Source organism: Oncorhynchus nerka, linkage group LG26 (genome assembly GCF_034236695.1).
Source record: "Oncorhynchus nerka isolate Pitt River linkage group LG26, Oner_Uvic_2.0, whole genome shotgun sequence".
NCBI classification, from domain to species: domain Eukaryota; kingdom Metazoa; phylum Chordata; class Actinopteri; order Salmoniformes; family Salmonidae; genus Oncorhynchus; species Oncorhynchus nerka.
The window spans coordinates 13698840-13716650 of NC_088421.1; the positions used below are offsets into that span (position 1 = coordinate 13698840).

The following is a 17811-nucleotide window of genomic DNA, read 5'->3' on the forward strand; positions in this document are numbered from 1 at the left end:
CATCGACAGCCATTGTGTGTGGCCTTGTGATACCAACACAATGTGTGTGTACTCCAGTGTTACCTGCTCCTCTTTGGTGTAGAGCTGGAGGCACTGAGCGAGGGTGCAGGCCTGGGGCTGATGGTGTTGCTCTCTGTGCAGATACACACTCTCAGCATCAGGGATGTACTCTTCCTCAGTGAGCCCAAACAGACTGCATGGAAGGAGAATCACAGTCAGCCAATCAAATCACTCAACACACTGCCTCCTATCCTAACACACAATACTAAATCTGACACTTCCCAATATGTGGGTATTGCTTAGGTAGTCTAATACTTAAGGATTTCATTCCTTTATGTTATCCTGTCTCCAAATGTCTAAAGGCACCCGCATGCTTCCCAGCCGAAACAGTTCCTAAGAGTTTGTGCATATATTATGATGGCATTATGTGACGTTTCTGTTAGTTTTGGAGTTCGGTAAGGTTTTTTTCGGATGTTCGAGCACAGTAGCCGAACTGACCCGAAGTCGGTAGGCGAACAGAGCCGAAGTCGGTATGCGAAGTCTACACCCCTTCATCGGTGATTGGTCAACAGTAAGGATTCTTCAACAAAGCGTTTGTCATTCAACGAGAGACGGCTTGTTTTCATGCACATTTTTTAAATTCAGAAATAAATAATGCACCAGACATCTTAGTTAAATGTAAAATTGCTTGACTATGAACTCCTCGGCAAAAACGTCAAACGACAGATTTCTTGTGTTATCTTCGATTCATTCTGACTATTTTGTGGAAGTGTATACTAGCTTCGGCATCTCAAAATGGACAAACAGTACTATTGCTGTTTTTTTCTTCTTATTTATCAAGCGAAGGTATTTAAAAGAGTATGCAAGCACACTCGTTCAGGTTTGCCAAGCCGAGTTCGGCAAGGCGCCCGCCAAACTGAAGCATGCAGACTTTTGCCTTAAAAAAGCAAAAACAAACATCAAAGTGCCTCGTCTGCTATACTCTCTCACCCCTGTCTTTAGACAAACAATATATTTTGTTGAAATTAATATTTGTTGGCTTTAAGGGATGGGCATTTGACATCTTTTCACTATTCGAATATCTGGATAATCAAAATACATACGTTTAAAAAAAACAATTTCAACGATTTTACAACATTATAGTTCATATTAGAAAATCAGTCAATTGAGATAAATTCATTAGGCCCTAATCTATAGTTTCACATAACTGGGCAGGGGCACAGTGGGTCCCTGGCCAGTGGGTGTGGGAGGGCATAAACCCACCCACTTGGGAGCCAGGCCCAGCCAATCAGAATGAGTTTGTCCCCGACAAAAGGGCTTTATTAGAGAAAAATACTCCTCAGTTTCATCAGCTGTCCAAGTGGCTGGTCTCAGACGATCCAGCAGGCGAATAAGCCGTATGTGGAGGTCCCGGGCTGGCATGGTTACATGTGGTCTGTGGTCGTGAGGCTGTTTGGACGTACTGACAAATTCTCTAAAACGACGATGGATGCGGCTCATAGCGGAGAAATGAACATTAAATTCTCTGGCAACAGCTCGTGGACATTGCTGCAGTCTGTATGCAAATTGCATTCTCCCTCAAAACTTGAGACATTTGTGGCATTGTCTTGTGTGACAAAACTGCAAAGTTTAGAGTGGTCTTTTATTTTCCCCAGCACAAGGTGCACCTGTGTAATGATCACTCTGGGCACAGAATTTGAGAGAAATAAGCTTTTTGTGCATATATAACTTTTCTGGGATCTTTCATTTCCTCTCTTGGGTAGGGGATGAAAAGCGTGCCCAAAGTAAACTACCTGTTACTCAGGCCTAGAAGCTAGGATATGCACATAATTGGTAGATGTGGATAGAAAACACTCAAGTTTCTAAAACTGTTAAAATAATGAGTATAACAGAACTGATTTGGCAGGCGAAACCCCGAGGACAAACCATCGAGGGGAAGAAATAAATTGAGGTCATAGGATTTTCCAATGGTTTTCTATGGGATACCCTTATTAATAGGAACCTGGTTTTCAGTTCCTATGGCTTCCACTAGATGTCAACAGTCTTTAGAAATTGTTCAATGTTTTTCTTTTGAGAATTGAAGAAGTAGTCCTATTCATTGTAAGTGTCACTCCAGGTGGACTCTACTGTTTTGGTGCGCGTAAACTGGAGCGTGCTTCACGTTGTTCTTATCCGGTATTAGAAACCGTTTATTCAGTCTAAAATTGTATCGATTATTTACGTTTTAGGGCACCTGAGGTTGGATTAGGAACGTTGTTTGAAATGTTTGGACCAAGTTTACAGGTAACTTATTAGATACTTTGTAGGCATGTTGGGCGAGTTGAAACCGGTGTATATCTGAATCAAACGCGCCAAATAAATTGACATTTTTGGGACATAAAGAAGGACATTATCGAACAAAAGCACAATTTGTGATGTTTCTGGAATAGTTTGGAGTGCCAACAGAAGAAGATCTTCAGAGGTAAGGCATTAATTATATCGCTATTTCTGACTTTTGTGGCACACCTGCGTGGTTGAAATATGATTTTCATGTGTTTGTATGCGGTGCGCTATCCTCAGATAATCGCATGGTTTACTTTCGCTGTAAAGCCCTTTTGAAATCTTACACAGCAGCTGGATTAACAAGAAGCTAAGCTTTATTTTGATGTATAACATATTTTCAAGAATGTTAAATATTTGAATTTGGTGTTTTTGAATTTCACGCTCTGCAATTTCACCGGATGTTTGCCAGGCTACCGTCCCACCTGCCCATAAGAAATTAAACATGCGACCAACAATTTACATGTTGTGTTTATATTTTTGTTTAGTATAGATTTTTTTCCAAAAGTTATGAGGTTCAAAATGTACCGCTCCAACTTCACTTGGTACACATGGAGCCTTTGATGGTAGTGCTGCTTTGATTGACCGACAATAACAAGCTATTCTCGTGAAAAGTGTGTAGGCTAACGGTACAGATTTTCTTTTTTTAAATGGAGCACACTCATAAAAGCTCATTAAAAACTGTTGTTTTATTCAAATGTCTAAATGTCATGGTCTATCCTTGCATGTAGCAATGTCACAGATAATTATGGTCATGTATTTCCCTGCAGGATAAATCTCACCACAAACCCCCAGAAACATGGCGTTTATCAAAGAAATGCAGAGCACCAGTAATATTGTTGTGCAGCGTTCACTCACTAATCCTTGGTCTCTTTGTCCCACTCCACCACTATCTTGACGTGCGGCGGTCCCCCCTGGCCACAGGACTTGTACGCTCTGCCAAGGAAAGATTATGTTGAGGAAAAACGAGAACAAGACAGTTTCACAACTTAAAACACATATCAACCAACAAGCTGTATTTCTCTTATCTTCAAAACACTACAAATCTAAGTGAATTGGATTTACATTACCCGTGGGGCTGTCTTTTTGTATGCTGTACACATATCTACCCAGCTTTTTAGTGTGTGTACTGTGTGACAAACTCCCATTCTATTCAATTGAATCAGCAACTGGGACAAACTATAAACCAAACCTGCTGAGCAAGCAGTGTGTGAAGAAACAGATACCAAAACATGTAAAGGCACGCCATTTAACAGTTCTGGAGCATCTGATCTGGCATTCAAGTGTGGTTAAAGGATTACAAGGAGGCAGTAAACTGTAAACAAAATTGTGAATTGGTGAGAGGAGGTGGTGTTCAGTAGGAAGATAACATTTTGAAAAGGGGAGATAATACCTGAACACAAATGTCCTTTTTCTGGTGAGAAACGTTTTGCTATGTGCCCTACTGAACATGACCCTGGTTGAGAGCTACAATTGAATAATAATATAAAATATTCCATTTAGCAGACACTTTTATCCAACGCGACTTACTGTCATGAGTGCATACATTTTTTTACGTACAGATGTGCTTTCTTAATTTGATCACTGTTGCTACAGAGAACTTTCCTGTGCGTCAGGAAATGCAAACTTATTGCATTTGAGGTTTAATGAAAAATGTATCAACCCCTACAAAAATGTCCATTAATTAATAAGATCCACATAATATAGAAACTGGTCAAATTAAGATATCACATCTGTATTGGTGGTCCCGGGAAACGAACACACTATCCTGGAGTTGCAAGCACCATGCTCTACCAACTGAGCTACAGAGGACCAGGAATAACAAGGAGACTGACCTTTCCACTGTTGGGTGACAGAGAGGCTGCTCCTCTTGGGGCAGGAGGTACGTGATGCCAACCACACCAACCACTCGTAGGCTGAAGGGCCCCACCTGCAGATAATACCAGGACTTTAGTTACTCACTATCCCTATTCCCACCACCTGACTGCTACGTATAGACATGTTGCCACGGCCGTGCTTTTCAAACCAGACCAACAACATTCTAGCCAATGAGGCAACTTAAACGTCTAACATGCCATTACATGGGAATCAACTGTTTATTTCTTTAGAGTCTAAGACATAGGATAGGGGGTGCTAAACTGACATATGAAATTGTTTTAAGATGGTCATACTATGGATCATGTAGCTAGTTGATTTTGAATTTTAGGACCCTTTTATGTATAAAAAATATATAAAATATGTATTTGATAAAATTATGATTTTGGCCTTTACTACTAAAGCTCATAGAAATGCATTGAATAACACATTTAAGAATGGCTAAAAGGAGAGTCAAAAAATTAATTGGAAGAAACAAGGTTTTGAAGTGTCTGTCCTAAATCTAGGACATAAAAAAAAACTCATAAACTACCGTTCAAAGGTTTAGGGTTATTTAGAAATGTCCTTGTTTTTGAAAGAAAAGCACATTTTTGGTCCATTAAAAATAACAGCAAATTGATCAGAAATAAAATATAGACATTGTTAATGTTGTAAATGACTATTGTAGCTGGAAACGGCTGATTTTTAACGGAATATCTACCCAGGCGTACATAGGCCCATTATGAGCAACCATCACTCCTGTGTTCCAATGGCATGTGTTAGCTAATCCAAGTTTCATTTTAAAAGGTTAATTGTTCATTAAAAACCTTTTTGCAATTATGTTAGCACAGCTGAAAACTGTTGTTCTGATTAAAGAAGCAATACAACTGTCCTTCTTTAGACTAGTTGAGTATCTGGAGCATCAGCATTTGTGGGTTCAATTACAGGCTCAAAATCGCCAGAAACAAAGAACTTTCTTCTGAAACTCGTCAGTCTATTCTTGTTCTGAGAAATGAAGGCTATTCAATGAGAGAAATTGCCGAGAAACTGAAGATCTCGTACAACGCTGTGTACTACTCCCTTCACAGAACAGTGCAAACTGGCTCTAACCAGAATAGAAAGAGGAGTGGGAGGCCCCGGTGCACAACTGAGCAAGAGGACAAGTACATAAGTGTCTAGTTTGAGAAACAGACGCCTCGCAAGTCCCCAACTGGCAGCTTCATTAAAAAGTATCCGCAAAACACCAGTCTCAACTTCAAGAGTGAAGAGGCGACTCCGGGAGTTGCAAAGAAAAAGCCATATCTCAGACTGGCCAATAAAAATAAAATATTAAGATGGGCAAAAGAACTGACACTGGAAGATTGGAAAAAAGGAAGATTGGAAAATAAAGTGTTATTTATAAAAAGTGTTATTTACAGACGAATCTAAGTTTGAGGTGTTCGGATCACAAAGAAGAACATTTGTGTGACGCAGAAAAAAATGAAGATGCTGGAGGAGTGCTTGACGCCATCTGTCCGGCATGGTGGAGGCAATGTGGTGGTCTGGAGGTGATTTGGTGGTGGTAAAGTCGGAAATTTGTACAGGGTAAAAGGGATCTTTACATTTACATTACATTTAAGTCATTTAGCAGACGCTCTTATCCAGAGCGACTTACAAATTGGTGCATTCACCTTATGACATCCAGTGGAACAGCCACTTTACAATAGTGCATCTAAATATTTTAAGGGGGGGTGAGAAGGATTACTTTATCCTATCATAGGTATTCCTTAAAGAGGTGGGGTTTCAGGTGTCTCCGGAAGGTGGTGATTGACTCTGCTGTCCTGGCGTCGTGAGGGAGTTTGTTCCACCATTGGGGGGCCAGAGCAGCGAACAGTTTTGACTGGGCTGAGCGGGAACTGTACTTCCTCAGTGGTAGGGAGGCGAGCAGGCCAGAGGTGGATGAACGCAGTGCCCTTGTTTGGGTGTAGGGCCTGATCAGAGCCTGGAGGTACTGAGGTGCCGTTCCCCTCACAGCTCCGTAGGCAAGCACCATGGTCTTGTAGCGGATGCGAGCTTCAACTGGAAGCCAGTGGAGAGAGCGGAGGAGCGGGGTAACGTGAGAGAACTTGGGAAGGTTGAACACCAGACGGGCTGCGGCGTTCTGGATGAGTTGTAGGGGTTTAATGGCACAGGCAGGGAGCCCAGCCAACAGCGAGTTGCAGTAATCCAGACGGGAGATGACAAGTGCCTGGATTAGGACCTGCGCCGCTTCCTGTGTGAGGCAGGGTCGTACTCTGCGGATGTTGTAGAGCATGAACCTACAGGAACGGGCCACCGCCTTGATGTTAGTTGAGAACGACAGGGTGTTGTCCAGGATCACGCCAAGGTTCTTAGCGCTCTGGGAGGAGGACACAGTGGAGTTGTCAACCGTGATGGCGAGATCATGGAACGGGCAGTCCTTCCCGGGAGGAAGAGCAGCTCCGTCTTGCCGAGGTTCAGCTTGAGGTGGTGATCCGTCATCCACACTGATATGTCTGCCAGACATGCAGAGATGCGATTCGTCACCTGGTCATCAGAAGGGGGAAAGGAGAAGATTAATTGTGTGTCGTCTGCATAGCAATGATAGGAGAGACCATGTGAGGTTATGACAGAGCCAAGTGACTTGGTGTATAGCGAGAATAGGAGAGGGCCTAGAACAGAGCCCTGGGGACACCAGTGGTGAGAGCACGTGGTGAGGAGACAGATTCTCGCCACGCCACCTGGTAGGAGCGACCTGTCAGGTAGGACGCAATCCAAGCGTGGGCCGTGCCGGAGATGCCCAACTCGGAGAGGGTGGAGAGGAGGATCTGATGGTTCACAGTATCGAAGGCAGCCGATAGGTCTAGAAGGATGAGAGCAGAGGAGAGAGAGTTAGCTTTAGCAGTGCGGAGCGCCTCCGTGATACAGAGAAGAGCAGTCTCAGTTGAATGACTAGTCTTGAAACCTGACTGATTTGGATCAAGAAGGTCATTCTGAGAGAGATAGCGGGAGAGCTGGCCAAGGACGGCACGTTCAAGAGTTTTGGAGAGAAAAGAAAGAAGGGATACTGGTCTGTAGTTGTTGACATCGGAGGGATCGAGTGTAGGTTTTTCAGAAGGGGTGCAACTCTCGCTCTCTTGAAGACGGAAGGGACGTAGCCAGCGGTCAGGGATGAGTTGATGAGCGAGGTGAGGTAAGGGAGAAGGTCTCCGGAAATGGTCTGGAGAAGAGAGGAGGATAGGGTCAAGCGGGCAGGTTGTTGGGCGGCCGGCCGTCACAAGACGCGAGATTTCATCTGGAGAGAGAGGGGAGAAAGAGGTCAGAGCACAGGGTAGGGCAGTGTGAGCAGAACCAGCGGTGTCGTTTGACTTAGCAAACGAGGATCGGATGTCGTCGACCTTCTTTTCAAAATGGTTGACGAAGTCATCTGCAGAGAGGGAGGAGGGGGGAGGAGGATTCAGGAGGGAGGAGAAGGTGGCAAAGAGCTTCCTAGGGTTAGAGGCAGATGCTTGGAATTTAGAGTGGTAGAAAGTGGCTTTAGCAGCAGAGACAGAAGAGGAAAATGTAGAGAGGAGGGAGTGAAAGGATGCCAGGTCCGCAGGGAGGCGAGTTTTCCTCCATTTCCGCTCGGCTGCCCGGAGCCCTGTTCTGTGAGCTCGCAATGAGTCGTCGAGCCACGGAGCGGGAGGGGAGGACCGAGCCGGCCTGGAGGATAGGGGACATAGAGAGTCAAAGGATGCAGAAAGGGAGGAGAGGAGGGTTGAGGAGGCAGAATCAGGAAATTGGAGAGGTTGGAGAAGGTTTGAGCAGAGGGAAGAGATGATAGGATGGAAGAGGAGAGAGTAGCGGGGGAGAGAGAGCGAAGGTTGGGACGGCGCGATACCATCCGAGTAGGGGCAGTGTGGGAAGTGTTGGATGAGAGCGAGAGGGAAAAGGATACAAGGTAGTGGTCGGAGACTTGGAGGGGAGTTGCAATGAGGTTAGTGGAAGAACAGCATCTAGTAAAGATGAGGTCGAGCGTATTGCCTGCCTTGTGAGTAGGGGGGGAAGGTGAGAGGGTGAGGTCAAAGGAGGAGAGGAGTGGGAAGAAGGAGGCAGAGAGGAATGAGTCAAAGGTAGACGTGGGGAGGTTAAAGTCGCCCAGAACTGTGAGAGGTGAGCCGTCCTCAGGAAAGGAGCTTATCAAGGCATCAAGCTCATTGATGAACTCTCCGAGGGAACCTGGAGGGCGATAAATGATAAGGATGTAAAGCTTGAAAGGGCTGGTAACTGTGACAGCATGGAATTCAAAGGAGGCGATAGACAGATGGGTAAGGGGAGAAAGAGAGAATGACCACTTGGGAGAGATGAGGATCCCGGTGCCACCACCCCGCTGACCAGAAGCTCTCGGGGTGTGCGAGAACACGTGGGCGGACGAAGAGAGAGCAGTAGGAGTAGCAGTGTTATCTGTGGTGATCCATGTTTCCGTCAGTGCCAAGAAGTCGAGGGACTGGAGGGAGGCATAGGCTGAGATGAACTCTGCCTTGTTGGCCGCAGATCGGCAGTTCCAGAGGCTACCGGAGACCTGGAACTCCACGTGGGTCGTGCGCGCTGGGACCACCAGATTAGGGTGGCCGCGGCCACGCGGTGTGGAGCGTTTGTATGGTCTGTGCAGAGAGGAGAGAACAGGGATAGACAGACACATAGTTGACAGGCTACAGAAGAGGCTACGCTAATGCAAAGGAGATTGGAATGACAAGTGGGCTACACGTCTCGAATGTTCAGAAAGTTAAGCTTACGTAGCAAGAATCTTATTGACTAAAATTATTAAAATGATACAGTACTGCTGAAGTAGGCTAGCTGGCAGTGGGTGCATTGTTGACTTTGTAGGCTAGCTGGCAGTGGCTGCGTTGTTGACACTACACTAATCAAGTCGTTCCGTTGAGTGAAGTAGTTTCTACAGTGCTGCTATTCGGGGGCTAGCTGGCTAGCTAGCAGTGTTGATTACGTTACGTTGCGTTAAAAGAACGACAATAGCTGGCTAGCTAACCTAGAAAATCGCTCGAGACTACACAATTATCTTTGATACAAAGACGGCTATGTAGCTAGCTATGTAGCTAGCTACGATCAAACAAATCAAACCGTTGTACTGTAATGAAATGAAATGAAAATGTGATACTACCTGTGGAGCGAAGCGGAATGCGACCGGGTTTTTGAGTGCGGAAGTTCTATTCGGAAGACGTTGGCTAGCTGTTGGCTAGCTAGCAGTGTCTCCTACGTTAAGGACGACAAATAGCTGGCTAGCTAACCTCGGTAAATTAAGATAATCACTCTAAAACTACACACTCTAAACTACACAATTATCTTGGATACGAAGACAGCAAAGACAACTATGTAGCTAGCTAACACTACACTAATCAAGTCGTTCAGTTGAGTGAATAGTTTCTACAGTGCTGCTATTCGGTAGACGGTGGACGTTTGCTAGCTGGCTAGCTGCTGGGCAGATAGCAGTGTAGACTACGTTAGGACGACGAAATACGATAATTACGCAATTATCTTTGATACAATGACGGCTATGTAGCTAGCTAAGAAGAAATTGCTAAGATTAGACAAATCAAACCGTTGTACTATAATGAAATGTAATGAAATGTAATGAAAAGTTATACTACCTGCGGACCGAAGTGCGGATGCGACCGCTCGCTCCAACCCGGAAGTACTACTCATGTACTTGAAGAAGGAAGGCTATCACTCCATTTTGCAACACCATGGCATACCCTGTGGATGGCGCTTAATTGGAGCCAATTTCCTCCTACAACAGGACAATGACCCAAAGCAGAGCTCCAAACTATGCAATAACTATTTAGGGAAGAAGCAGTCAGCAGCCATTCTGTCTATAATGGAGTGGCCAGCACAGTCACCGGATCTCAACCCTATTGAGCTGTTGTGAAAGCAGCTTGACCGTAAGAAGTTCCCATCAACCCAATCCAACTTGTGGGAGGTGCTTCAGGAAGCATGGGGTGAAATCTCTTCAGATTACCTCAACAAATTGACAACTAGAATATCAAAGGTCTGCAAGGCTATGATTGCTGCAAATGGAGGATTCTTGGACGAAAGCAAAGTTTGAAGGACACAATTATTATTTCAATTAAAAATCATTATTTATAACCTTGTCAACATCTTGACCATATTTCCTATTCATTTTGCAACTCATTTCATTTATGTTTTCATGGAAAACAAGGAAAAGTGACCCTAAGTGAGCCAAACTTTTGAACGGTAGTGTAAATATATATTTTTATACACATATTTAACCCCTTTTTTTGTGTAGGCTCAAAACTACCTTCATACTTCCATTCGTTTCTTTGAACCAGTACCTGGTTATCTTCAGACGAGTCCTGAGACATTTGTGGGGGTCATAGAGCAAAACAGTTTGTGGGAGTCTTACTTTGCATAGAGTGGTCATAATAGTTTCTAGGTCAAACTGTTCAGATGCTGCAGACCTTTTCGTGAGAAGAACAATTTTCGCGATGTCTCATGGTCTGACAAACACCGCTCTAGCTCTGTCACCGTTCACCGCAGATGCGGAAGTGCGACACTGGTGGATACAGTGGATTGAGAGGCATCCAATGCAAAAAAACATCTCTAGCTTAAACTGACGGATTTTGATGGTGATTTTTTTTGTTTTGTAATTGATCAACTCTAGGGGGTTAAATGCAGTAAACCACAGTGCCTACTAGTGAAAGCCTACACAGGTTGTAATTCAGACTCTTTTGCCATATCGTGAATTTTTTTGTTGACCTGCTTTCTGTGGGGTTGTGTTTCCATTCACTATCCTCCACCCACCTGAATGTAAACTCCTGGCCTGAGCAGGTGATGCATCTTCTCCAGGATCTCCTTCTGCAGGATATCCCAGGTCACAGTGCGATCCATGTACAGAACAAATGGAAGACCAAACCTGGAACAGAGGGAATGATATTCTCCTGTTAACAGACTCCCAAGTATATTTTAATATAACAAATGTCATATGACCTGCATGGTGTACGGTTTCAGAGGACAGTTGAAAACACTGGGCAGTAGTACCCATAGAAATACAATTCCAACATCGCAGTCAATATTATTAATATTTAATCTCTATAGTACCTCCTCCCTTGGTGACCGGTGCAGGCTCGGTTACAGATCAGCAGGACCATCTTGTCGGCCCCTGTGTTCTTATTGGCCGACGCAGTGGCAGGAATCACGGCTCCTTGCATGAAAGATGGAGTCCTGCTCATCTCATTCCCAAACTTTAAGTTGTTCTGGTTCAGGTTGGCAAGGAGACTCCCTGGATTTCAAATCCCAATCGGTCATTGATACTCAGTCAATACTTCCATATACATTACAGAGAATGCATGACAAGTACACTACCAAAAAAAACTTCCATTGAGAAATGCCCAAAACGTATTGAATAATGTGATATCAACAGTAGATGAATAGTGAAGAGGTACCTCTCTTGGTTCGAATGTTCTCTAGTCTGAACATCTCAGGCGTCTCAAAGGCAAAGATGGAATCGCTCTCCTGAATGATATCGAGATCGTCGTCGTCATCACAGAAGGAGCGGTGGAAACCGTCGTAGTACATCTCCGTCAAAACAAACTGAATCAGAGGGATGCGGAGATGGCCAAAACAAATCAATACGCTGCTGCCATTTAGTCAACACTGAAACCTTTTATTCAGATACGATGGTGAAACAGATTAGAGTTAGGCCATGCCCATTTCAGTGAATGAATTACAGAACATAAATAAACGACATCAATATTCTCTACAGTGTATAGGCCTACCTCTTCTGCAAATACAGAACCATGGTAAATATGGAAGACTACACACCATGATTGAAAACCTCCCCCCTTTCTCCTGGAGTCCTTGCCCTATCCCTCAATCATGACAACTTTTCTTATTCAGACCAGGATCTCACACACACTAGTGTTCTGCTTAATGTGATCCAATGACAGCACTGTATGAAAGTTTCAGCCACATCAAACCCAAGGCATCAGTTCTGTTGATCTTCGATAAAATGGGCTCTGTTCCAGTGATCCCCTCATCCTGATTAAAGAGACGATGATGCACTGGCCTAATAGTACTTACGACAACACTGTAAAGAAGTTATTAATACTGAAATGGGCACACCTGCTGGTACAATCAGACTATTACCCAGGGATGAATCATTAAAGGAGGAAAGTAAGCCTAAATAGGGTGCTCCTTTACTGTTCTTTTCAGATAACATTCCTTTGAAATCCTTAGTAGCTAGGTAGCACCAGAAAATAAAGCAATCAAGTTAACTTCTGTGTGTATGTAACCTAGTAAGACAGAGCTGAGGTTGGTAGGGATAAGAGAGCAGGAAGGAAGCAGCACCTGGTCCAGGGGGATCTTGGTCTCACGTGACACAGCATCTCGGAGTCTGGACACGGTGCTGTTCAGGGGCACGGCCACGCCGATCCTCATACAGTGAGAGTACTTCCCCTGGTAGACCACTGTCACATACAGAGGCCTGGGAAGAGAGAGGAAACATGGGAATGACAGGGATCAAATATTGGCACCATATAAGGAATTACAAAACACCAGATAAAGACCACTGACAAAGGCCAGGAAATAACAGAACGGACAAATTCAACTTTCGCCAAATTAAACACAATTAACTCCAATAATCAACCTCCTAGGAGAGGACACGTATCCACCTCCTCTAGTAATGCTGCTACAACACTGTCTGGAGACTGCTAATTTGTAATTACTCTGTGAGAGCACTGAGCAGGATTCCTCTGGTGACTGTGTGGATCAGTGCTACTCTAAGCTGACACTAAGAATTTAGCCAGCAGGCACAGCAACGCAGCTTTTTCAGGAGTTCAGTTTGAAACACCCCACATTCTGGAGAACCCTCATTTTTAAGATGGTTGCCATTTCTGAGTTTCTCTCATTTGAACTTCAGTTATGTGGGATCGGTCTTCACATCAGCTCAACTATGGCCAGAAACAGTGGCATAAGAGGCTTAGCAGAATATTTTTATTCAGAGAAATAACCTAGATGCTTCAGACTAGTAATAACTGATAACCCAAAGTTGAGTAACAGAATTGTGTTTCTGGGAGAAGGAAGAAGTAGTAGTGAAGCCAGAGTGGTGAGCCATTGAGCCTTGGTCTGGAGAACCAACATTCTGTCATCAATCAGATTACAGCCGGAGGACATCACTGTATCATGAGGACAAAAAAGGCCATGCGTGTCCCAGGTACCTCAGTTTAGGAGCATTATGAATCCTCAGCTGAGTGAGCATAAAAGTGGTTTTGACTGCTAGGCACAAATAATGAAACTCAAAATACTAAAACTATGACAGAAAAGAACCTAACATATTCCTAAAAAGTCATAGGCCTACATCTTCATTTCAGATTTAAAAGTAAGTCTATTTCCCTTTTTGCTTTAGCCATTGAGTGTTTGTCTGGGCATGTAGCCCTTAAATTGACTTTAGAAATAGAAGAGTCCCATAATTACTGGCTTGGTTTGGTCTGCAGATGGGCCAAATATGCCATTTTGGAGACTAAAACGACATTCCTTCTTATTTACTTTGCTTCTGCAACCCTGGGAAATTGAAATGAACCGCAGTCTCAAGTAGTCTCATCCACAAGTCCATGCTAGGTAAAGCTCCGCCTTATCTCAGATCACGATGGCAACACCCACCCGTAGCACGCGCTCCAGGAGGTGTATCTCACTGATCATCCCTAAAGCCAACACCTCATTTGGCCGCCTTTCCTTCCAGTTCTCGGCTGCCTGTGACTGGAACGAATTGCACAAATCGCTGAAGTTGGAGACTTATCTCCCTTACCAACTTTAAACATCTGCTATCTGAGCAGCTAACCGGTCGCTGCAGCTGTACATAGTCCATCGGTAAATAGCCCACCCAATTTACCTACCTCATCCCCATACTGTTTTTATTTATTTACTTTTCTGCTCTTTTGCACACCAGTATCTCTACCCGCACATGACCATCTGATCATTTATTACTCCAGTGTTAATCTGCAAAATTGTAATTATTCACATACCTCCTCATGCCTTTTGCACACAATGTATATAGACTATTTTTTTCTACTGTGTTATTGACTTGTTTATAGTTTACTCCATGTGTAACTCTGTGTTGTTGTCTGTTCACACTGCTATGCTTTATCTTGGCCAGGTCGCAGTTGTAAATGAGAACTTGTTCTCAACTAGCCTACCTGGTTAAATAAAACATAAAAATAAAATGTACATTTCAACACTTGTCAACAGTCTTGTTCCTCCCACCAGACCGAATGATGGAACACAGCAGAGGTGTGTACTCACCTTGTGTGAGGTAAGAGGATGGGAAGGGAGATGCAGAGGAAAGGATCAAAGGTGTTGCTCTGTTTTTGGCAATGCGGGCAGGTGAGCGACGACCTGTTGGTAAGAAAGGGAACTCATTTGTCTCAAAAGAAGTCATGAGGAATAAACAGAATGGAGATTATAAAACTCCTCAGGGGTAAGCATCAAATAAGACCTACCTGTACTGGGCCTGAAATAGCTCTTGCACAAATGAACCGGTAGAGAGTGGAAGAGAAGGCCCCTCTAGACCCCCATCATCCTCTTCCACTGGTGGCTAATAGGACAAAACAGAGTGGATGAGCTCTTACTGCATATTAGACGATTTAGGATATTGAGGCTGTATTCTATTCACTAGGTCAATGAGCATCCAAAGCTGTCTGAAAATATCGAAAGCATAAGAGACCAAAATACAAACAAAACTGCCTGTGACGGTGCAGCTCTGACTTATCCTCAAGGAACTATGAGCATTTGACAAGGCAGACTAATCAACAAAAGCTCTGTGGGGTCTATTCAGGTCACGTCTCTCACTCTGCATGTCTAAAGTCTTCTTCATGCTTCGGTTCGGCTGGCGCCTAAGGTGATCCAAACGAATGTGCTCGCATACTCCCTTAAAAGACCTTTGCTTTTAAAATGAGAAAGTGACATTAGTACCGTTTGTCCATCTTAAGACACCGTAGCCAGTATAAACTTCCTCAACATAGAATTCATCTAAGATAACTGAAGAAATCTGTCATTACATTTTGATGTTTTTGCTGAGATCTAAGTTGCAAAATTTTACTTTTCAAGTGAACAAAATTTGAATGAAGAGGATTTGTGATGACAAACTCTTCATTGAAGAATCCCTACTGTTGACCAATCACTGACAAAGGGGCGTAGACTTCGGCTACACATTTTGGCTTGCCTCTAGATAAAACGTCAGCACGAACAGCTGAAAACTCCTTGCCTATGACCAAAACAAATAAAATGTCACCATAATATATGCACGAACTGTTCCAAACTGTTTCAGATGGGAAGCAATCCAGGAAAGGGACACAGAACACCATCACTTCCTGTTCATTCTCCCATTAGGAGGTGAATCAGTCAGTACTCCGTAAAGTAAGGAAGTGAGCTCTCTCTCCTAACTTGTTTGTTCCAGTGCTCTGGAAGATTGATGCCTGATATGGGGCTCTGCATTCAGAAATGGGTTAGGTCTGTAAATCTGTCCTGCAGGATGCCAGGCCCTTACCCTTGCTCAAATGTTAATCCGTTTGGAATGTCTGAATGAGGCTTCAAAGGACATCACAATTAGCCAGCCACCTCCTGTCACCTCATCCACTCAGACTGCTGACTCACCTCAGGTACAGCTCCATTCACTGCTAGCTCGGGGTCACATCACTAGCTGTCTCGTTGTGCTAACCTGGCCACTACCACCGTTCCTGAAGTTGCATTAGTAGGCCCTAACTCTATGATGCGCAAACAAAAGTTTACCTTAATGGAAGGCCTGTTGTTGGGATGGTTGTTGAGGTCTTCATGTACCCTGTCCAGAAGCCAGAGCAGAAACTCCTGGGCATCATGCTGAGCATTGCCTTTATACTGCAAAGCACTCTTTGAGACAGCATTCTGCAACAAACAGCACAAGCAACGCTGCTTGAAAATTCTGGTGATAGCCTAGTCTCAGAAGTATGATGTAGCCTAAATGTATTTGACCATTTCAAATATGTGTAGTATAGGCTGATTCTGCGGACCAAATGCAGTCCTGTGAGAGAAGCAGTCTTGCTTTATGATACATTGTACCAACTTACTTTGAACTCCCTGCTGTGCTGTGGGGTGTATTCAAATGTCCACAGGGCCCGGACCAGTCCAGACAGCTGCTCGGTCACCTCGCCTCTGTCATGAGGGCCCTTCCTCCCCAAATGCACACCGTTTGTCTTTGGTTTCTCCTTCTCCTCATCCGTTTCCTCGACTCCCCGGTATTGTTCCAGTGCCAAATACTCAGCAAAGAGTTCAGTGTTACTCAGGCACTGGAGGATGGCATTCATGAAACAAGTGTTACCATGGTTTTTGAGACCAGACACTCCAGGGACCTTTTCTCCGAGGAAACGGTCACTATCATCCAAAGCTGGTGAATCTTTGCCTCCAGTTTTGAATAATGTGAAACCCCCGTCGTCTTTGTCACCTTCAATAGCATGCCCATCTGATCCAAAATGGGACAGGGTTGACAGGGTCCTTAAGACTCTGCCCATAAAACTACCCACGGAGCGCACAGAGCCTCGTCTGAAGAGTTTCTTGCTGAAGCTACCAGATTTCTTCTCTTTAGTCGTGGCTTTACTTGACATGATTGCCTGACTTGTTGGGCACCCCCTCATGCAATAAATGTCAAATTACAATCTTTCCTGTGAGGAATGAGCTGAGCTAGCTAGCAAACTAGAATTAACTTTCAGCTGTCTGGTGCTACATCTTAATTGGGAAGTCAAGTTACATCTCAACCCATCAACTAGCTAGTTAACTAACGTTAGCTAACAGTAGCTTGCTGGGATATATTTGCCATACTAGGGGTACAGTACTGACTACCATTAAATACGTGTCACCACATTTTCAAAGACAAGTGTTATGTTTATTTAACTGGACAGCTAAACCTAGCGTGTCAGCTAACACAACAACAATCCATAGCTAGCTAATCAGCTAGCTAAATTGGCTAGCTAGCTTGTAAACTATCCATTAATCCATTTTAAGTGATTCGATTTAGTAAAATACACAAATTACAATAAGCTGACGGAATGCATTTGTATATGCTAAACGAGTCAACCTATCCACTGACGTTCATGCAAATCGTTTCTTGTAGCTAGCTGATTGTTTTTATAGTTAGCATATGCACATTAGCTAGCTTTGCTAGCCAGAGATCTAACCACTGCATAAATGAGTCCCTTGCGCAGAAGTGTCCTTCCATCCCACCCGAAAATAGAAATGCAGTTACCAAGCAGAGACGTTTAATTCCGTATCCTTGGTTAACTTGAGTGGGATTGTAAGATTTCTTATGCTTTCCAAGCCGAGGTATTCTCCTAAATCCGACTATCCATTGCAACGGAGTCTTTCACACTTTCAGCTACAAAAACACGGACACTGCAGGACAGCAGAGAAACAGCTGACGTAACAGAGTCAACGCCAAAATTACAACTGGGGGAGAGAGTGGTTCCACTGTACCATTTTTCCATAAATCAAACGTTTTGTATCAAAGTATCAAAATGTGCACTATTGAATAATAAAGTAAATGTTTTTAATTTTTTTTAATGTAGGCCTATCCATAATCATGCAGTTGACAATAAGGAAATA

General features: G+C 43.9%; 1 protein-coding gene across 1 annotated transcript in view; it reads right to left on the reverse strand.

Annotated features, from left to right (window-relative positions):
• The window catches only part of LOC115110334 (ubiquitin carboxyl-terminal hydrolase 31-like), a 63643-nt gene extending 46034 nt beyond the window's left edge, over window positions 1-17609 (reverse strand). Inside the window, 11 exon segments of the mRNA XM_029635909.2 lie at window positions 64-193; window positions 3178-3255; window positions 4155-4249; window positions 10990-11101; window positions 11287-11467; window positions 11631-11778; window positions 12535-12670; window positions 14485-14577; window positions 14682-14776; window positions 15970-16101; window positions 16284-17609. Coding sequence (XP_029491769.2) covers window positions 64-193; window positions 3178-3255; window positions 4155-4249; window positions 10990-11101; window positions 11287-11467; window positions 11631-11778; window positions 12535-12670; window positions 14485-14577; window positions 14682-14776; window positions 15970-16101; window positions 16284-16847 — 1764 coding nt within the window. The 5' untranslated portion in view covers window positions 16848-17609.
• Between the last annotated feature and the right edge of the window lie 202 nt (window positions 17610-17811).